This window comes from Artemia sp. Qi Xiang Cuo, chromosome 21, assembly GCF_049724085.1.
Source record: "Artemia sp. Qi Xiang Cuo chromosome 21, ASM4972408v1, whole genome shotgun sequence".
NCBI lineage: Eukaryota > Metazoa > Arthropoda > Branchiopoda > Anostraca > Artemiidae > Artemia > Artemia sp. Qi Xiang Cuo.
In genome coordinates this window covers 44,366,629-44,389,412 of record NC_142814.1, presented here as the reverse complement: position 1 = coordinate 44,389,412, position 22,784 = coordinate 44,366,629, and the positions used below count along the sequence as shown (strand labels likewise).

At 35.2% G+C, this 22,784-nt stretch overlaps 1 protein-coding gene across 1 annotated transcript in view; it reads left to right on the top strand.

Annotated features, from left to right (window-relative positions):
* The window catches only part of ArfGAP3 (ADP-ribosylation factor GTPase activating protein 3), a 62,770-nt gene that overhangs the window by 9,724 nt on the left and 30,262 nt on the right, over positions 1-22,784 (top strand). Inside the window, exons 2-3 of the mRNA XM_089107182.1 lie at positions 11,368-11,556; positions 17,422-17,553. Coding sequence (XP_088963308.1) covers positions 11,368-11,556; positions 17,422-17,553 — 321 coding nt within the window. The remainder of the gene's footprint in view (positions 1-11,367; positions 11,557-17,421; positions 17,554-22,784) is intronic.

Sequence of the window (22,784 nt, the reverse complement as noted above, 5' to 3'; positions counted from 1 at the left end):
GGATCAAGGATTTTTGTTGGGGGGGGGATACCCGATTTTTTGCCGTGGACTTAGTCTAACATCCTGTGTAAGCTGGTCAGAGCCGTTTACCCACAAAATGCAATAGGATTTAGTATGGGAGCATATTTTTTTCTGGTAAGGTTTTGTCTTTACAGGTATTTTTTAGACTAATTTTCGACTCGGTCAAAAATTTCGGGGGTAACCCCCCCCCCCCTGGATACGGCCTTGGTAGTCTTTTAGGGTATAGGTTCTTGTTATGGCATCAATTGTTTTATTTATACTATCTCTTGGATCACAGATAGCTAAAACTTGATCTGTGCACTGTGGTTCCTGCTTCTGGAGTTACCTTGCCACTTAATTGTAAATTATATTCAAAGATTTCATCACATTTTGTGATGCCATATCTTGGAAAACACAATTTTACAATTTAGATTGTAAATTGAGAATCCAGATTTGTCATTTTAATTTATGATTAAAACTTTGGCATCTTGCTGCTGATTTTTGTGCCCTTGCTCTCAGCTGGATTTTCTGTTTTGACTATCCAAATAACAATTCAGAGTGTATACTTGTCAAGTGAAACTGAATTTGGGAAACTAGATTGTTGTACAAAACAAAATTTTTCAATTTGCATTCCAAATTAAAACCTTGATAGTCTCTATAATCCATAATGAAAACTTTTGGATCTTGCTGCTGGTTCTTGTATTCTTGCCATGAATCTTGCTCTCAACTGAAATTAATATTTTGATCAGCAGCTGATCAGCAGCTTCCGGACACACAAACTAGATGGCGGATATTTGTGGAAGCAACAAATAAGAAAAAATTTAATCAGAGAAGCCAGTTTAGTTACATAAACAGCTCCCTATCCTCGCGGTATGGAGTTGCTAGTCCAACATCTGCAGTCGAGAAAAGAAATGAGAGATATTGGGGGCAGATTGTTGGTGAAAGCACCTCTGAAATTGTCCTTTGTTGATCATGCGTTTTGTTCTTATATATGACTGCCCTTATTTGTATTTTTTTTCCTGTCAGTTCTTCTTTGTTTTGGATTTGTTTGTATTCGTCAAAATTTGTTTGTTTCTTTTCCTTTTCTTTCTTTATTACTTCATCATATAATCATTCACTTATTAATGTGAAAACTTTACTTTATATTCATATGATATGGTCTCTTACAAACAAATCCATTCTAGGCACGCTGGATCTAGGGGTGCTGCTAGATTTTAAAGTTTGGAGAAGGGATTTAAAGAATGTGTCAACAAAATTGTCCAGTATGCTGACAAATTTGGACACACAAGCTAAATTTCCATGGCAAATTTTCCAAAGTGTTCACATGCAATCTGTCACACATTGACACTCCCCAACCCCGCCTTAAAACACCCCTTCTCTTCCTTAGCTAAGCCCCTGACTGGATATTTCGGTTTTTACCAATTGATTCTTGGATCTTTCACCCATGCAAGTGAAGATTCATGGTTTATTGTATTCTTTTTAGTTTTTTTTTGGTAGATGTACATTTTTGAAGTCACCATGCATTTAGAACACTGCTGCACCAGGTATGTATTGACAACAAATTTGTTTTGACTTCATTTGACTCTTCTGTGCTGCTCTCTCCACCATGGTTCGTTTTAGCTGGTGGCTCCGCCTCCAAGGACTAAACAAGCAAAAATTACCTGAGGAAATCTGGTGCCATCTTCTCAGCAAGTTGCACATAAAAAAATATACCAGCTAAAAACGAAATTTTTTTCCTAATGAATCACACTGAAACTCATATGTGCCTAATAATATTGGTTGGCTGATATATTGGCTGGGCCTTAGTTTACATTATTTATTAGTTACTTATGAAAGCTCATTTCATTAATTACTTATGAAAGCTCTTTACTATGAAAGCTCATTTAAAATGTGACAATTAGTTTTCAGCATATTATTATTTGGAACTTGAGTTTTTATAATATGTTTTTTTCTTTGTCAAGAAAGATCCCTTTCCTCAATGCCTTTCCATTTGCATATTATGATAAAATATGAAATGTTGAAAGCTGAAAAAGTGCGATGAGCTACATCCATGCTTTTTAATGTAGTTGTACAAAGAAAAGGTTCAACTCTGAGAATCTTATGTAAAAAAAAATGGAGCTCTTGCCATGAAAATTTTGGAATGTCAAGTTTTGAACAACCAAATATCATAAATCAGGTTTCGTGAAATTTGGTACTACAATGTTTCGGACGAACCACTTGTTATGGTCAATTAAATATGTTGTTAAAATCAAATTTTAAATTAACGTAGACGATTCCCTTGCTGTAACAAACACAGCTGCGTGTCTGCAAATATAATCACAAGGCCTTTTTTCTCCTGCAGCCATCTCACAAGATTGATCTGGGGTTTTGGGGTTCCCTTGATTCAGGGTTAGCTTATCATCTGTGATGTTGGGTGATGGAATGTCATTGGTAATACTGGAATAGCGTCATTGTACTAACTACAGCAGGATTCACATAGGTGAGAATCTGTAAATGATAACCAGTTTCTCTCCTGTGTGCACTCTTCTGTGGTGGTTTGAATTAACAACATAATTTTGTTTCCATTTTGACTTCCATTCATATTATAATCCGTAAAATGAATAAGCCTCTCATGAGAGGTACAGATCACGTTTGCGCAAAACACCTCCTTCTTGAAACCCCATCTCTTCTTTCTCACCTTGCTCTACTTTTCCAAACGGTCTTCACAAAAGGAAGAAGTTCTCCTTCATTTTCAACTGGCCGTCTTATTCCTGTCCTTAAGAAGAACAAAACCTTTAATGAATGTTCATCATACCGGCTAATAACAGTACCTACAACTTTTGGTAAAATTTTTGAAAAGTTGATAAATGTTGTATGCCCCCATTTTTTTGGTAAATTTTTTTGTACTTTTGGTAAAATTTTTGAAAGTTGATAATGCCTGAACTTATTGATAAATGTTGTATGCCCCCATACCAATTTCAATTCCAGAATAGAATAGGATGCCCTCATGCAATGATGACACCGTCATCAGTTTTGATGGATGCTGTAAATCGGGAAAGTCGTTTGTTCTAGGGAACTGTGATGTCAGTCGTGCGTTTGATTCGATAATTCCCTCGCATATCCTAATTGAAATTTACAAACTTGGGTCATTACTTGTCTTATTCGTGCTTCGTATGATATGCAGGGCTGTGAATAAGCACATCGTGCTCATTGTGATAAAAATAAAAGCTAAACTATCCAGTGATCACGCATGATTTCCTATTGTTTCTGATAGTACCAAGGAAGGGACACTTTTTAGCTGACTCAGAAGAAGCATTTAAGCTAGTATAGGTGGTGGATATTGTAACAGATTCTAATCATTTAGGCTTCTTCCCCATCCTCCCCCTATCCTACCCAGACATTCTGTTTAATTTTTAGCAAGCTTATGTGTTTCTAATTGGCCACCAAAAGTTGAAATTTCCACTAAAACAATTTGGCTTTTTCCTTTTTTGGAAAAAAAAAGACTTTCATTTTATAAGAAATTGAAGTGCTCTTAATTTGTGAATAGGTAGTAATATCCTAATCAGAATAAGAATGACTGGTTTTAGATATAGGAAAGAGTAGAGGAGGACAATTTATTATATACTTATAATAATTATAGAGGAGGGTATAATAATTATATACCCTCCTTTAGGTATTTAATAATTATATACCTAAAGAATATACCGTAATAATTATTATATACTTATAAGAATTATGTATAGATATATACTTATTTATATATAAATAATAAATTATTATAATTATAATAATTATAATAATATATAATAATTATTATATACATATAATTAATTATAAAGGAGGGCTATTGATTAATTATATACCTATCCAGGTTTCAAAGAAAGCAGCTCATGCACAAATGAGCTTCTGCAAATGTACAAAATAACAAGAAATTTTTTGTAGTCTCTTGTGTGGGAACTTTTCAAAACTTTTTCCCTTCTGACATTGTGGCTCAAACAGTTTTTTTTTCAATCCTACCTCCCCTCCAAGAATTGAAGTATTGACCAGTTACATTTTCACTACTTATTTTTTTATCACTCTTATTTCTCTTATCACTTATTTATCACTCTTATCACTCTTATAGAAAAAGTAGAACATTGTGGTCTGTTAACTTTTCTGTACTGGTCTTTTTTTACTTTTTTTTTTAATTTATGCTTAGACTGTAGCATTAAAATACTGTTCTCATTTATTGTATTTTAAGTTAAAGCAATGTTATCATGAGTAGCTATTTACTTTATTAGTTACTTTTATTATGCTTTTACTTTTATTATACTTTTATTTTATACTTTTTTATTATACTTTTTACTTTTATTACCTTAAATCGCATTGTTCAGTGAATTAGGTATTATTTTGTTGGTGCATTCTCGAAGCCATGACTTGGATGCCCAATCTTTTTCCACAGCTCCCTTGAAGGCCTCCACACAAGGGGCTGAGAGTGCTTCTTGACTTACGGAGTTCCAGAGCCCCACGACTCTTTTTGGGAAGAAGTTGTTCTGTAGTCTGGTGTTGGCTTGTTTACACCATGTTGTTGGTGTAGTCTTGGTGTTGTCTGGTGTTGTACACCAAGATGGCATCTCCATGCTTCCTTCGATAGGAGAGTGTGGATAAGATAGATAAGATAAAATTTATTCTCCATTAAATACACATACAATATGACATGTCACTATTCCCCCAAAAGCTCATTGCCCTGTAAAGAAGGGGAAGACAAATGAGTTACTTACTCAGAGAAGAAAAACAAAACAAAATTTAAAATGATCACTTACTCACAGACAGAAGAGCAAAAAGGAGAAGAAAAGAAAATATAAATAAAATAAAAACTATAGAAAACAAAATTAAATAGAATAAATAGACTAAATTAATTAAGTAGATTAAATAGACTCCATAATAAATAGATAAAATAGGGATAAAATCCTTTTTAATGAACAGTGTATAGAAATTAACAAAAATACCAGATATTTCGGTCACATATACAGTAACCGTCATCAGTAGTAAAACTAAACTAAACAATTTGAAACAAAAGTTTATATACAAAATCAAATAAAACTACATATTGTTTAATTCTCTAATTCTTTTCAAAGCAAAGGGGGAAGGTAGCCTCTTTGAATCCAAGAAGGTCAAAGAGGCTATCTTCCGCCTTTGCTTTGAAAAGAATTATAGCCTTACGAATATCCAGGAATATAGCAGCCGGAATCAATCCCGAATCTAACGCTGAATGAGTAAAATTCAAAAGGGTCATACAGGCATGTTCAGTGGAGTTCGTCATTCGGAAACCAAATGGGAAAATCATGAAGAAAATTTCTAGATTTTAAGAAAGTAAGGAGACGAGAAAGCATAGCCTTTTCAAATATTTTACTAAATATTGATAAAATAGAAATTGGTCGATAATTTGCCGGATCATTTCTTGGTCCACCTTTATACAAACGATAATCCGAGCACGCTTGAGAACATCCGGAAAAACTCCACATTCAAATGACAGATTAATAAGTTTTGTTAGAGGCAAAACTACTTAAGGAAGAATAGATTTAACTACCTTAGTAGGAATAGAATCTGGCCCAGATGAGGACGAGTTTTTCAAGCAACAACAATTTTGTTAATTTCACTTATTGTTACTGGTTCTAGAAACATAGACTTAACACAAGACGGTTCAAGATAAGATCTAAAGTCTGGCTTAGGCAGAGACAAAGTAACTGTAGAAGCAATATTCTTACCAATATTAGCAAAGAATGCAGTGAATGCCTCTTGAACATCACCCTCACCCTCTTAAGCTCACCCTCTACAGCTTCATCACCAATGACCAGACTCATAGAGAAGAGCTAGATAGAGAACCGGGTTTAAGTACAGAATTTATTACCTTCCAATTTACGAATATCATTGCCATACGCAGCAAAATTATTTAGATAAAAGAGAGATTTGGCTTTCTTACACAAGGAGTTATATATATTCCGGTAGACCTTTAATTGACAGAGACGAATAGTGCTCCCTGAAAGTGTAGCGTATTTTTACGGTCTCGAGAGATTATGTTTCCTTCTCCAGCTTTTGAGAAGTCTGGATGTCATCCATGGGTTTAGAGGAACAATCTTTTTAGACCTGTGATTAGAAGGTGGTACTTTACAAATGCTAAGAATAGCCTCTTTTATGGTTCCATAAAAGGACTCAAATAAACAAGAAAACTCCTTATCATTATCAAACAAGCTCCATGAATTTTCCTCTAGTTTAGACCCCAGAAGAGATAACTCTTTCTCACTAAACTTAATAGAATAGGAATCAAACACTAGAGCCCGGTTACTCTTCCCATGTTTAAAGCTGAACCGAGAATATATTGGAAAATGATCGGAGATATCACTAACTAAAATTGAGTTTTCCTTCAAACTAAGCATAGAGAAAATATTGTCAATCAAAGAAGATGTAGCATTAGTTACTCGTGTGGGGATGAATGTAGATGGTAGAGTTCCTGTGGCAAGCATGGTTGAAAGAAAATCAACTGAAGCCGAAGAGTTTGAATCCATCAAATTTATATTAAAGTCGCCCATTAGGATTAAGTGACACGGACGTTTCAGTATTATGTCAAGTATTTCCTCAAGATTCTGAAGAAAAAGCGGAACCGCACCACTAGAAGAACGATAAGTATCGCCAATGATGAGATAAATACCATTAGATCTAATTTCTATAAATTGGGACTCGAAAATACCTTCAAAATTCCTTGATAAGTCATCCCGCAAGCAATAATGCAAATTATAAGATATATACATGGCAAGACCTCCTTTAGCCATGTTGCAGCGGCTTATATGTTCTATTTTGTAACTGTGGATATCCAATAGCATTTTATTGCCAGAATCCAAAAACGTCTCACATAAACCGACAACATCAGGCTGTCCATCCGAAACAATTTGTCTTAAATTTTCTATTGACAAAGAGAGACCCTGAATGTTAAGCCGAAGTGCAGTCAGAGAAAAATTTCCGTTGATAACTTCATCCCCCCCCCCCAAATCTAAAACATATTTACTATTACAAATAGGGTTTATATTAATCGGATTTCGATTAGCCTGGCCCACAGAATTATTTACGATACTAATTGCATCAAAAGGATTATTTTCCAGTTTGCAAAGGCGACTCTCACGGCTTAAAATATTGACATAAACAGGTTTTACTTGGAGTCCATTTAAGTCACCAGATGAACCAAAAAGAATTCTTTACTTAAACCTATTGCAAAAGAAAAACCTGTCAAAGGAATACAAACAGATAAATAACTAATTGCACACCAGGTATTATTAGAAGAAACCATGAGCACTGAAAGAGAAAAAAAAAAAAAAATAAAAAAAAACAAAAAAATGAAACGAAATGAAAAAGAAATTGTGAAAAAAATATGAAAAGTAATGACCCGAGGAAGGCATTTACAAATCAAGAAAAATATTAACAAGTCCCATATTCATGCAAATAAATTTTTTTTTACGTATACGAGTATCCCACGGAGCTTTGGCTAGAACTTGTCCATGATCAGACTAAACACTTCTTGGGCCAAAAGGTGCTACGAGCAGCGTTTAATAGATCACGACGCTTTTTAGTTGGGTTTTCAGACACAAATACACCTGACTTAGCCAACTTACTTTTTTCTGCAAACACTTTTCGAGCAATATCCAAGTTTGAAAATTTTACCAGGATGGGGGCAATTTTCACATTCACAGTTTGAGTAACAGGCATACGGAATCGATTATCCTTTAAGGGGTCCATTTTTTTTAAATCTTGCAAGCCCATTATTTGTTTTATCACTTCACAAGGCCGTATCCAGGGGGGGGGTTACCCGGTTTGAACCCCCTCTCCCCCCCCCCTGAAACATTTGTTTGACTCGTAAAAACGTAACAAAAATGGACATAAACAAATTTTGTATGCGTTTTTCGAGTTTTTTTTATGTACCCCCCCCCCCCTAAAAAAATAGTGTCTGATACAACAGAAATGTCATTCATTAGGTTGAACTTAGTATTCATTAGTTCGACTTGAGTTACATTTATTATTTCCTTTAAAGTTGATGCTGTTGCAGAAGTTGGAGATGACGGCGCTAGGATGGGTTTTGCTTTAGTTTTTGTGGGTAGTGATAAGCAGGTTTTGCTCAGAGTCTTGAAAATATCAGGGAATAAGGGCTGCTCTTCAAAAGCCTTATTTACACCTTTATCTGTCCTTGTACAAGCTTCTTTAAAGTGGTCTTTCAAGTTGCGAATATATGCTTCAGCTGTATTGTGCTCCGAGTGGGTACCTTAGCAAAATTACTAGATACCTAGCTTGATTTTTCTGGTCTTTTCTGGTTTTAATAACCATAGATGGTCATATGGGGTATCCCTGAAATGAAGCTAGGACAAGATCGAACGGTTTGTATTTTGTCATTTTACTATCTGCAATCGCGAGGGGGGGGGGGCACAAGTCAGGTAACAAACTTCAACAGTAAAATGTTACAGTTTACTACCCCAAACTACTGACGTTTTTAATGTGCGCTTGGTTTTTTTCAGACGAGTTGAACAAATTTCTGCAAGGACTATATCCGATTCAATTGAAAACTTGTTTAGCTCTTCACTCTCTGAACTCTGACAGTGAACTGAATCTGTAGTTCACTTTCTGTAGAACTGAATCTAGGAATTTGTAAGTTCTCCAGGTGGGATAGGTAGTCCAGGCTTTTACAACCCTCTATTGATTTAGTTGCTCGCCTTTGGGCTCTCTCTAGTTTTTTCTTGTCGCCTTTGTTTAATGTGGTTGGCTCACATATATCGAATTCCAGTTTTGCTCAAACAATTCCTTTATATAGCTTTGACATCAGCTCTGGTGACCTACTACAGAATGTTCTTTTTACAATTCCCAGGGTCTGGAGCGGTTTGGTGGTAACTGACTGAGCATGTTGGTCAAACTTCAATTCTTCATTCACAAGTATAACCAGGTCTCTTTCAGCATGGGAGGAATCAATCATCTGCCCAACACCGTCTATTCCACACGTGTGATACTGACCCCTCACATTTTTTCTGCCAAAAGGAATTGTCCTGCATTTCTTAATGTTGAATTCTATTCTCCGGAGTTTTGCCCAATTTTGAGAGTTTGTCTAGGTCAGCTTTTAATAAGGCTCGCTCTTCAGCTCTTTTTGCAGGGCTGATGATTTTTGAATCATAGCATACAGGTTCATTTTATTTTTGACAGATTGTGGGACATTGTTGATGTAGATGTTAAATAATGTTAGATCAAGGATCGTTCCCTGTGGGACTCCACTTTCCACTTCGGACTATCTGAATGAAATGCCTGACCGTTTTCTCCATGTACCTTTACGCTTTGCTTTCTATCTTTCAGGAATGGCATCACCCACTCAACAACCTCCTGACCTACCCCCTAATTTTGCCCGTAGTCAACGATGACATACTTTGTCAAATGCTTTGGGAAACTCTAGAAGAATGAGATCTATTGGGATTCCTCTATCTAGGAGCTCGGCGACAAAATCATACGCATCTATCAGATTTGTATCAATGCATTATCCTTTATCTAAATCCATGCTGACTCTGCGTAATAATATTGTTGGAGTTGAGGTGTCTGACAATGACAGGATTCCTTCCAGAACTTTCCCAACAACGGATGTAATACTAATGGGGTGGTAATTTGTTGGGTCTAATCGGCTGCCACCTTTATGACTAGGGGTGATATTAGCATTCCGTCAGTCCTGTGGCACTATCTTTGTATCCTAGGACTTTTGGAAAAGTGCTGCGAGAGGCAAGGCCAATTCTGCATGAGCCTCCTATTATGTCCGAGGGTGTATTCCGTGAGGCCCTACAGATTTGTTCTGATTCAGGTTTTTCAGTTTAGCCTCAACGTCATCTTTACTGACATTAATTAATAACATTGGTTTATCAACTGCATGTTTAGGTTAATTGGGAAATGGATCACTATCTGGGGTAGTGAAGACTTTTTGGAACTGATTGTTCAGTGTCTCAGATAAGCTTTTAGGGCTGGTAATAGATGTTCCATCAGCAGAAAGCTCAGTTACTGAGCGTCTTCTGGGGTTTTGTAGGGAAGCATGTCTCCAAAATTTCTTGAGATTTGATTTGGAAGCATCTACAATTACTTCTTCATACCCTCTTGTCAGTTTTCTTGGGAGCTGTCGAGCTGCCAGCGACAGTCTAAATCCTGGTTAAGCACAGTCCCCTAGGTATACAAATTCTCTAAGCATGAGACTTTAGAGTTGATCCCCGTATAAGGACTGTCAGTCACCATTAGAAATAAAGTATTTAAGGAGAATAATAGGAGCTGCCCAATTTGCAATTTTTTAGCTATATTCATATGCAAAAGCATGGTGGGAGGGCTGTGGGATAGATAGGATGTAGGTATTTATCGTAATTTGCCTGTGTTAGCATATTTTTATATTTCTTCCACTGCTTTTTGATTGCCTGTTTAATACCATGGGTGAGAATAGGAAGAGTTCTTGGTTTACGGATCCCCGTAATTGTATTATGCTTATCACAAGATGATACAAGAATCTCACTTTACTCCATGATTCAGGAGCATCTGTGTTCTCAGTGAATGACCAATCTTGTCTTGATAATTCTTGCCTAAATTATTTGTAATTTGGTTGTCTTAAATTCTGATCTTTCTTTCTTACGAAACAACCTAAGCCGGTAAGCTATTGCAATATGGTCACTCGCTCCAAACGGCGGTTCAGGCTTGATACTAACAATCGTTTCTGGGTTTTTTACTAATACAAGGTCAAGAACTGTTGGGGTTTGCCCATCTCGATACCTAGTTGGAAAATTAACTGCCTAGTACAATGAGTGATTTTGTAGGCATGCGAGAGATGAGCTAATATGACCAACCTCTTCTTTTAAAGCTTAAGCCTCTATCCATTGCACCTGGGTAGATTAAAGCCTCCGGTTATGATTACGTTTTCATTAATAATGAAAATTCAGCTTAGATTCAGCTTAGCTGACCCTGTTTTAGCTGTAGAATGTTCTCTATTTGTTTCTCTAGAGTTGTATTTAATTTTTTATGCTCCGTCTTTTTTTTTTGTATGATGAGTTTTGAAGTAAATTTTTATTATTAATAAAATGGATTACAAATAACTAGATTTTTGCTTGAGAACCAATGTTTCATATAAATGACAACGGGGAGCACAACACGGATTGGGCTTTCTGTAGCTGGTCAACTGATCCTTTCTGAAAACTGATAATAACCTGATCAACAGAGCTGGTTAGTGCTTTTATTGATCTGACTTGGCAGGGGGCACTAGGGCTTCTATACAGACATCCTATTACAAGTTAATATATTTAGTATCATTATTTTTATTTCATTTTATTGTTATGTTTACTATTAATAGGTTTATTGTTTTTTTAGGTATGTTTTGATTGCACCATGAAAAATCCAACGTGGGCCAGCGTGAACCTTGGAGTCTTCCTTTGTTATAATTGCTCTGCTGTCCATAGAAGCTTGGGTGTCCATATTAGTTTTGTTAGGTCTACTGACTTAGATTCATGGACATGGCCACAAATTAGGAATATGCAAGTGGGTGGAAATGCAACAGCAGTAAGTCTTTTTCTTCATTTTCTTTATCGAAGCAGCATTGCCAAGTTTTTGAGGCATTGATAATTTTAGGGATGACAAACTATTTGAATGGTTAAACAAATTATTTTAAATTTTGATGCATTTTATTTTAGATCCTTCAAATCTTTGAATCTTATTCTCTTCTTATTTAGGCTACCCATTTCTTTTGTTTCGGCTTCACTTGTTCCTTTTCCTTTATTATTTTTCGAAATCGAATTTTATGTAAGGAAAGCATACTTTAGTTCTTTGCAAAATTTCTGCATTACTTTTTTTATTAACAAGTTTGCATATATGGTCCACATGTCGTTTGTGTAAACTCCTGGTCTTGCTATTTTTGACCATTACGCTCGCCCACTGTGAAGGTTTTAGAAACTATACCAAACATCCCAACGTTGAAACAACCATGGGTGCCCATAAGGGGGGCAGGGGGGGGGCGTCTGCCCCTCCCCTTGGCCGAATGATGCTGTCTTTTTTTTTATCTATTTCTATTATATAGCATTAAAAGTTCTAATTAGACGAGGTTTGTCCCCCCCCTGGAATTCAGCTTATGGGCGCCCATGAAACCAACAGTACGACGAAATTCTGATTTTTTCGGTAAATAATCATACTTCAGTTACTCAGTCCAGTTACATTTTTCTCTTCAGTTACTTTATAGTTTGCAATGGGTTTCAGGATCTAGATATACTCAAACCATGGCTCTTCATAGATACAAATTTTAACTATAGATCCCTCTCCCCGATGGATAAAAAAAACACTGAACATGCCAAAACATACAATAAGTGGAAATCAAATGCTAGCCATCCACGTTGTAGACGGTTGTTTTACCATTGGACCAGTCATCAGTAACCGGAAATTAATTAACTATAATATAAGCATGGATTCTTCCATGATTTTTATTCATTATAGAGAGGAGGAGGAGAACCTCCTCCTTGTTACCCTCCAGTCACTTTTGACTAATAATTTCTATCACATCTAAAAATTTCTATCAGATACATTTCGGGAAAATACGAGGTGTGGGGGGGAGAGTGGGGTTTATCCATCCTCCGATGACATTGAATCTTAAAAAGGGCACTAGAACTTCTGATTAACAATCCAATGATCCCCCTCCGAAGTTTATACAATCACCCTTTCTATGTATAACTAGGGCATAACTTACAGGAGGAGGAGCAAAAAATTTTATGTCAACGAAAAGTCATGTTAAAGTTCTATCTGAACCCTGATCCCCATTAAAAGTATAAAGCAATTGAGCATATGAGTAGGAAAAAGTAGGCTATGTTTATTTATCATAAAATCAGAATTACATTGGACTGTTGCTTCCAATGTTGGGACGTTTGTACAGTTTTAAATCTTCACGCAAAGTGGTCAAAAAAGCAAGACTGGGTGGTTACTTTGTTAAAGTGACCGTAGACCACATTTACCACCCTGAATAAGGTGGTGTACCTGTTTCTGGCAGGCTGCTAATTCACTACTATTATACAACTAGTGTTTTTTTTTGTTTTTTTTTACAATCAGCTATGGATAAACTAGCCAAGCATACCTTCTTGGCTGGATTGGCTTTTTGCCACCTTTCTTGACTTCCTGCTCACATATTCAGTGACCGCCATCAGTAATGATACTAAACTGATGCCATGGCCGTCATCAGTAGTGATACTAAACTGATGACGATCACTGCATGTATGACCGAAATATCTAACATTTTTGTGAAAATTTATCACTGCCTATAAAAAGGATTAACCCTCATTTGAACTTTTATTTATCGTCCCGAAAAGGCAGTGTGATCTTCAAAATTATCTGCAAATCAATGAAGTCACAGGAACAAACACTTCTAAATTACTCTTATCATTGCTGAAAAAAGATTTCTAACATTCCACATTATTGCAATTCATAATTGGATAACGATACACTTTGTATATGTAAGTTTTCAAAATTACCAATGCGTCTACTTTACAAGGGTGTACCTTAGTAACCAAACTGAGTTTTTTTTTAAGTTGGAACCATGTTATAGGTACCAACATACTGGCAACTGGTGCAGTATCTTAGTTATTAATAAAAATAACCAAATGGTACACTCAGGGCCGTCACGTTTGGGCAGGGGGACCCCCCCTCCAATGTTTTTGGGCACTCGGTAAAAAAAAAAATGAGTCGGTAAAATTTTGAGCTTGATCGATAAACGCAGCAGTTTTACCGACACCTGCTGTGATTTTACAGATGGTGCTACAACTTTCCATTTGGTTAAACAATCAGCATTAAAATAGTGACATGATATGTACCCAAATCTAAATCTCGGTTGGTAAATGCAGCGGTTTTACCGATTCGTACAGTGATACTACGTATTGTATTCGAAACAGACCTTACGCTAATTATTAACAAAAACAGTCGGTAAAACCCCTTGCACCCCCCCCCCCCCAACATTTTGGCTAGTTACGACACTGGGTGCACTGTATTATAATTTAACCCACTATATGACTAATGTCTTACCCAAATGGTATTACTTAAAAATAAATTATTTTATATGAGTTACAGTAATTATTGTATTTAGATGATCAACTTTCTCAGATGTCCCAAAGATAACAGTTGAATCCTGTTAAGTTACCCTAGTTGTTCAAAAAATTATGTGGTTTTATTCTTTTATAAATAATTTTGAGGATTAAAATGGATAAATTCATGATAAAAATATGAAGAAAGATAGCGCAGAGTACATAATTCCTGATCTGATTTCCATTTTCACCTATTTTTTCTTTGTTTGTTGAATTTGAGACTTTGATTCGTTGATATAAATACCTTTAGTATTCTAATTGAATAACCCTGCTTGTTCTTTCAAGCTTCTTTGTCTTTTATTCTCTCTTTCACTCTCTCTCGCTCTATCTCAGTCTCTTTCTTTATATCACTCTAAATGTCTCTTGTCTTTGAATGATTGCAATTGAATAACCCTGCTTGCCCTTTGAAGCTTCAATGTCTTATTCCTCTCTTTCGCTCTTTCTTTTTCTCTCACTCTCTGAATCTCTATCTCTTTTTTTCTATATGAATCCCTCTTGTCTTTGAGAGATTGCAATTGAATAACCCTCCTTGGCGTGTCAAGTTTCTTTAACTTTCTCGTCTCTATCCATCTTTCACGCATTCACAAAATTCTTAGGGAATTTTGCTTTCTGTTTGACGTTTTTTCTCTTTTCTTGGCTAAACATTTTTCCTATTTTTGGTATTGTTGCTAAGTTTTTATTGCAAAACAAGAAAAAAAGAATTTTTCCAAGCCTCCCAAAATATAACAAAGATTGCTTGGATAATTTTGTGAAGCATAAATCCCGCAAAGCTGTTGTGTAATAACAAAACAACTGTTAGTTCTGGCAATAGATTTATTACCTGATTAGATATCAGATAAAATCTAAAAAGCACCGTTTTGCGTGATCAGGTAAGAGAGCCGCCATGTATCTAGCAAGAATTGTGGAAAAAAAATATTAACAATATTCCTAAAGGTCAATAAAAAGTAAAAAGAGAGAAAGGAAAGGAACTGGTGTGTATAGCAAAAAGAGGGGAACTATTGGGATGCTTTGATCATTTTTTTAGTAGTTTCTTTTGTGACGTTATCTGGATGACCTCATTAACTGGTGTGACAAAATCATGCTGTGACATAATTATGACAGTTTATCTGTCAATCTCCAAAGTCTTTTTTTTTGTCTTGAAGTACAGCAGCATATGAAGGACAAGAATGATACAGGCTGAGGAATAGTACGGGACGGGCGGAAACTAGATTAGCAGTGTTTGTTTGGGACAATGTTTTCTGTGTCTGGGTTTCATACATCATTTTTTGAAAAACGGAGGCACAGTGGAATTCTCCCATACTCAAGCATTTCTTACCTCGCCTATCTAGATGCAGAGAGTTATGGGACTTTAGCGTCTTTACAAATTGTTGCTTGGACCTTTTTTTAAGTGTATTCAGCTTTATTCGACTCTTCCCAGAAATTGCCAGGGTTTTCAAATTTTCCTGTAGATGGAAAATAAAAGAAATATAAATTCTCAAAGACTGAGAAGGGGTGCTCGATTTATTAAACAGCTTAAGGAAGGGAATAGAAGCAGTAGTTTTGTGAACGATTTCTTTTATTCCGCTTTAAATTAGCAGAAGAAATTACGACGCCAAATATTTTCATGGAAAATCCAGAAATTTTTGGAGGGATAAGATTAAGAAAAAGCTTGGTAATTTAAAGAAACTATTGGTATTAACGTGGATTTATCCAAGATGTTGTCGTCTTTGAGCATGCTCATTAATTAACTGTTCATTAATTTTTTTAATAGCATTTTTAGGTCATTGACAAATTTCTGACTGTTGTAAATACATTCTTAGACCACACTGGCTATACATGACAAATGAAACTCAGAGAGGAAAGAAAATAACAAAATGAAAAATAAAATTAACTGCTTGGTAGTTTTCTTTTTAATTGATTCTAACCTGGTTCTTGTTTAGCTTCTGTTTTGTCGTTGAAAAGTAAACTTCGAAAGGTTCGATTTTCGTTGGTTTCTTTTTCTTTTCCTTCTTTTTTGTTGAGCACTATTTGCTTATTTCTTCTTCTTCATGGTTCGCCACTGGCTGACAAAATCCTCGTTTTTTCACCTTTTTTTATTTTATTTTTCATTTTGTTATTTTCTTTCCTCTCTGAGTTTCATTTGTTTCTGACTGTTGGTAAATTTTTTAACTAAGCTGTTAGAAAAGGGCCTAGAAGATTACCTTTGGGTACCTCATTGAAGACAAGGGGAGGATTAGAGTATTGATTTGGATATTTCACTGCTTCTAGTTTATTTAATGAGAAAGTGGCCTGTTTCACTAAGTCAATATTGGATTCAGTGTCAAGTTTCTTAACTGATGCATGTGATTAATAAGGTGCAGCTATGCAGTTTTTTTGTGTATGCTAAGTTTAATTAAAGAACGTGTACAAATAAGCGAAAAATTAGCTAAAATGCGTTGCCGAACGGTTCAATAAGGTGTAGCTTTCCTTTCTAGATGCAGTTGTCTTTTTACAGCAGCAGGTTGTTAGTTTGAATTTTTAGAGCCGAAAAGCTAGTTTTCCTTATTAATTTTTAAGGCTCAGTTTGACAACACTGACAAAAAATACGGTACTTTCCTAAAACTTCCTAATTTTGACACAATCGGTATAAAATCTTAGATATTCGCAGTTTTTTATATGAATAGATAGGTCAAAATTGAGCTGCTCAAATCGCCTGGCACACAACACAACAATGCTGTTTATTGTGTGCCATAAACTCACTAGCTGAAGAGCCTCTTAATTGCCACATAAAAGAAAAAAAAGGCCAATATGGATTTTATTTCGTGAGGACTGGAGAATAATAGTTTACCCCCTTCCCTTCAACAAAAATTATGAAGTTTGTTTACCCACCCCCTAAAAAAAGCTGAAAGTTTCGTACAAGTCTAAAAAATGGAACTAATTAATTTTAAATTTGAGAGCCTCGTGCATGCTTTTGGCCTTTTTTGGTTTAGTTTATTTACTACAAAGCAATTATTTTGTCATCAACCTGGGCTGGTAATTTTCATTATGCTTTTCTCACTAGGGCTGATCATTTTTTTGTTTTTGTTTTCCAGCTGATTATCAGGTCGGCCTTGCAACTGCTAACATCTTAAAGAAAATAGCACTGAAATACAAAAAGTATGGTTTTATTGTTGGGCCTCTAGCTGCTTTTTGTAGTTTTTGGCCCTTTTCCAATATTGAGCTGAGAATTTCCTCGTGAATAAGATCAGTTGTGTCTGGTTTCTCAAAGCAAACATAAAAATAGTATTTTAAAAGTATTTAATTTTGTCAATCATTATTTTTTCACTTTCCTAATTAAGTTTTCTTTTTGAAGCAATCCTTTTTTCGTCAACATAACGTGAATATGACGGATGCCCAACAGAAATATAAAAGTCGAGGTGCTCAATTATACAGAGATAAGCTTGCGTTATGGTCTGGACAAGCTATGAAGATGTATGGAACACAGGTAAGCTTATTTAATTCTTCTGTTGTTTTTACATTCTAATATATATATTCCTTTCAGTAGGCTGTTCATTGCACATGCGTTATTCATATTATATCCTGTCACTACTTGTCGTAAAATTTAAAACCATATTCTGAAATTTGGAATTGATGGTGATAGTAAGGAAATGGGGGATTAATTCGAACAAATCCCTAGTGGCGCTCATCCTCTGCAGGGCTAATTGTAATATCTAGGATAATGATAAAAAACTTTGAGAAGCTATTAAATAATGTTCCTGATATCAGTGGGCTACCATTTCATCCGCATTGTCTTATTGGTTTATCTGTTATGATAAATTATCGTCACTTGTTGACAGGTCTTTGCGGTCTTTAGTGATTTTTAGTAAGAGGTTCAATTTTGGGCAATTGGAAATCGGGTGACAATGCTGATTATTGTTGTTGGTGTCACAACTGTTGTTCGACTGTTCTCAAAGGAAGGTTTTGCAGGATGAGGTAAACCAGGAGAATGAAAACAGTATAATATATATATATAAATATATATATATATATATATATATATATATATATATATATATATATATATATATATATATATATATATATATATATATATATATATATATATATATATATATATATATATATATATATATATATATATATATATATATATATATATATATATATATATATATATATATATATACATATATATATATATATATATATATATATATATATATATATATATATATATAATGAAATTTCTTATTATTTTTTTCTTCGCAATGAATAAACATAATACAGCTCCATCTTATTAACCCGACACATGCTGTTCTAACGCAATGTCGAATTATCAAATTTTTTTGATTGTCGAGGCTATCACTTAAACAATAAAAAATAATTATATAAATTATTAATACTGAACATGGAAATCGTATATTATGATATTTATTTGTGCATACTCATTTTACGTAGGTTACATGTTGGTTAATGTAAATAAAGATCGCTGGAAAATGGAAAAAAATCTTATCTCACAAGTTCCTTTAGACTGAGAACAGTTCCTGAGACCAAGGCTGTCTTCCTGAGACCAGTATAAAAGGGTAGCAGCAGTTGACAAGGCCTCGTCTCACATAGCAGCGGAGAAGTTTGCAGCTTGGTCCTGTTTCCGTTATTTTGCAGCACTCTCTGTGTTTTTCCACCATCTTTCGTTATTGTTTTGCCACGTTTTGTTTCGTTTTCCTTTCATATTTTGCCACCATGTTTTGCCATCATGCGTTTTGTTCATCATCTTTCGTTTTTGTTTTGCCATGTTTTGTTTCGTTCACGTTTCATGTTTTCCCGCCATCTTTAGTTTTTTTTTGCCACGCTTTATTCTGTTTTCGTTTCATATTTTACCACCATCTTTCATTTCTGTTTTACCCTGTTTTGTTTTGCTTTCGTTTCAGGTTTTGCCACCATTTTTTGCCACCATCTTTCGTTTTTTTTTGCCACTTTTTGTTTCGTTTTCGTTTCATATTTTGCCATCATGTGTTTTGTTCATCATCTTTCGTTTTTGTTTTGCCATGTTTTGTTTTGTTTTATGTTTTACCACCATCTTTAGTTTTTGTTTTACCACGTTTTGTTTTGCTTTTGTTTCATATTTTCCCACCATCTTTCGTTTCTGTTTTGCCCTGTTTTGTTTCGTTTTCGTTTCATGTTTTGCCACCATGTGTTTTGTTCATCATCTTCTGCCACCATCGCGTCAATTATTTCTTCATCGCCTAAATCAGCTTTCAAATTTGCCTCAAGTAGCTCGGAAATCAAAGGGATGCTAAAACCCCACCTGGAAGGCTACAAAGGCCCTTGAGAGTGTATCGAACTACCGAACGTGTCGGGTCGGTAAATGTTGGGATGATCAAGATTGGACAAAGTAACAAAAAACAAAAAAGGGTTTCAAAAAACCTTCCTTTTTCTGCCGACCCTATTAAACGTACATCTTTATCCAAAATGTTCATTGGGACTGTGATCCTGTCAGAAAAGTGACATTTCATCCTAAATTCCATCTAAATATACTGAATTTACTGTCTGTGCTTTCTGCTGCAGTTGTATGACTGATTTTCAAAGGATATGGTTTGGGTAGTCAGTCAAATCTCAGACAATACCGCCTTTACTAATAATCGATAAAACCCATATAACAAGCCAACGAAAAAGATTCTAAGATTTGCAATTACTTGTTGATCCAATTAATCAACAATTTTTTCCACTTTTTTCAATCAAAACTACAAACAATGTAAATAGAATTGGGAGCCGGTGTTTACCCCTGTAAAATACCGTCCCTCCCCAGAAAATACCTCCCGCAGATGGTTGGTCTGCAATCACTTTCAAATTATAAAAAAAGGACTAACTCTCAATATCTAATTTAATGAGCACCCTCCGAAGTTTCTGCAACTGTGTGGTGGAGGGGGGATCAGGAAGGGGCAGTCCCACCTCCTATACGGAATAAATTCAGCTTATTTTGGGGTTTAATTTTACTGTTTACTTTCATAATAACAGCGTAAACCAGAAATATTCCCGGAAATCAAGAGGGATTAAATATGAATTTCCCATTTTTGATTCGTTTTTTAATGTTTTTGTGCCCCCTCCCAAACAAAAATCCTGGCTACAGCCCTGGGGATTATGTATCAAATTCTACCTCACCCTCCCCTCGTCTCTCCTTTAGAACTAAATCTGCATTTGTCTGTGAGGGAGGGAGGGAGATACCTCCCAGCTCTCATTGTTTCTTGAAGTAAATACATAATTAGTTCTCAAGAGGAAACCGGGGGAGAGTGGAGATGAAAATTGATGTATAATCCCCAGGGCCGTAACCAGGACTTTGTTGGGGGAGTATTTTCTTCGGGGGGGGGGGGGGGAGAAGGCACAAAAAACATACACTTTAAAAAGTGCATCAAAATGTATAATTGATATTTATTCCCTCGTGATTTCTGGGGATATTTCTGGTCTACACTGTTATTATGAAAGTAAAGAGTAACATTAATGTGAAGGATGTAAGGAAAGGGACTGTCCCTGCCTCATCCCTACCTCATGGTCTCAGAAACTTCGAAGGATGCTCATTACATCAGAAACTGAGAGTTCTAGTCCTTTTTTTATAATTCAAAAGTGATTGGAGACCAACCAGCCGTGGGGGGGGGGGACGCCTAGACCTAATATAATCATTATCAAGATAATAGCCTCACTGTACGGAACATAACAAAATGTAACCGCAAAGACACTTAATCATGAATTATATGTGTATAAAATGAGGTGCGCAGGAACGGAAAACAAATCTATAAATTCAACAAAATGAAAAGGAAAAATAATAAAAACCCAGGGAATTTTCTTATGAAAATACACTATTTTCTTGTTAGTACAGAAGACCGACAATTACGAGCAGACGGTGGAAGTGCATTCTAGATAATGGGTACACGCAATTAAAGGTCTAATACATAGGGAATTAAGCCTTATAGGTCTAACGTAGGGAATAAAACCCACCCGAGTTGCTTATAAGTTTTAGATGATGATTGGAAGCAAATAAAGGGGTGCATTTAAGGTCCTGGGGAAGGTCCCAATGGAAATGTCGGACCATAAAAGACTCAAAGGTGATTTAAGATCAAGCGGCTGTTTAGTCATCGAAAAGTGATCGATATTAAGTATTCTTTGATATCAAAATTGATATCAAGCCTTCATCGATATCGGTAAATTTCTATAATAAGATTTCTTGTTTTATTATAAATCATTGAAAGTGGCTTTAGTAACCAAGAAAATGTTGCCGTTCTGTTAATTCGATTTGAAAACGGAATGGAAGAGGTTTCTCAGGATTCAACCATTTGAATAATATTATATATTATTCAAACTTTCTTTAAATATCTAACCCTCTAAAACTTTTGATTTTATGAAATGTATGATGAACTCAAAAGTTCGATTGAGTTATTCAAGAAAAATATATATGAATATTTTGTCTTTTTGCTGACCAGTAAAAGTACATGGCAGATAGATCTCTGATTAAAGTAGACGTTTAAGGATCCCTTGATAAAATAAAGAAATTTGAGTTGGAAGCATCTAGGGTAAGATAATGCATCAAACAAGAGTATCCTCCTGCAAGGTTAAGAGGTGCAGCTCATCATAGGCAGCCCAATAGTGCTACCTATGTAAAGAACGATGTGGGCGCAATGTATTATTTATTTTTAGTTTTGTGTTTTTTTTTAGACCAGGACATTTCGTATAGAGTTGTCGTAGAAACTTCGAAAGGGGCTCATTCGATTGAAAATTGAAAGGGCTAGTACATAACAGTATCCTTTCACACATATCTGCGAAATTTGAAGAGACCTGAGAGTCCATTCTCCTAGAAGGTCTAGAGGTGCTATCATCATAGGCAGCACAAATTAATTATAATCAATATATTTTAATCAGATATTTCAATTATTACACGAGAGACGTGAGAAACTGGAGAAATATTTATTATGTTAACAAATAACAAGACTTTGGCAACAAAAAACGAACAGAAATTAATATAAAAAAAATTCCGAAAAAGAAATTTTTCGCACAAAAGTAAAGAGCCATTAAACTTAAGACAGGCAGGAAAAAATTCCTGTAATAATTCAAACTCAAAACGATGTCAGGACGAACTCAAAAGGATGTCATAAAAAAAGATTTAGGGGAAATAGGAACTTCTTGGGTAGCTGTGTTGGCCTCAGCCGGCTGAGTACTGTAGTGAATTGATAGTAGTAGTAGTAGTAGTATATTATTCTTTATCGATAAATAAAAGTTCAAATAGGGATAAAATCCTTTTAATAGACAGTGATGATGATAACAGTGAGAGAAATTCACAAAAATACCAGATATTTCGGTCACATATGCAGTGACCGTCATCAGTAGTAATAATAGACTAGGACAATTTAAAACAATAGTTTATATACAAAATCAAATAAAACTACATATTGTTTAATTCTCTAATTCTTTTCAAAGCAAAGGTGGAAGCTAGCCTCTTTGACCTCCTTGGATTCGGTTCATTAGCGTTCGATGATTAACACTTGGACAGAGGTCAACTACATTGGGTGAATTGAACTTTACTCTGTCAGATTTTAATAAATTATCGTAGATAGAATTTAGCCCAAATTCATGTATGTCCCGATTCAAAGGAATATTCTTGAATAAGACTTTCTTTATTTCAAGAGTTTCACGAAAATTTTGCTTTAAACCCCGATCCCTAGAAATCAA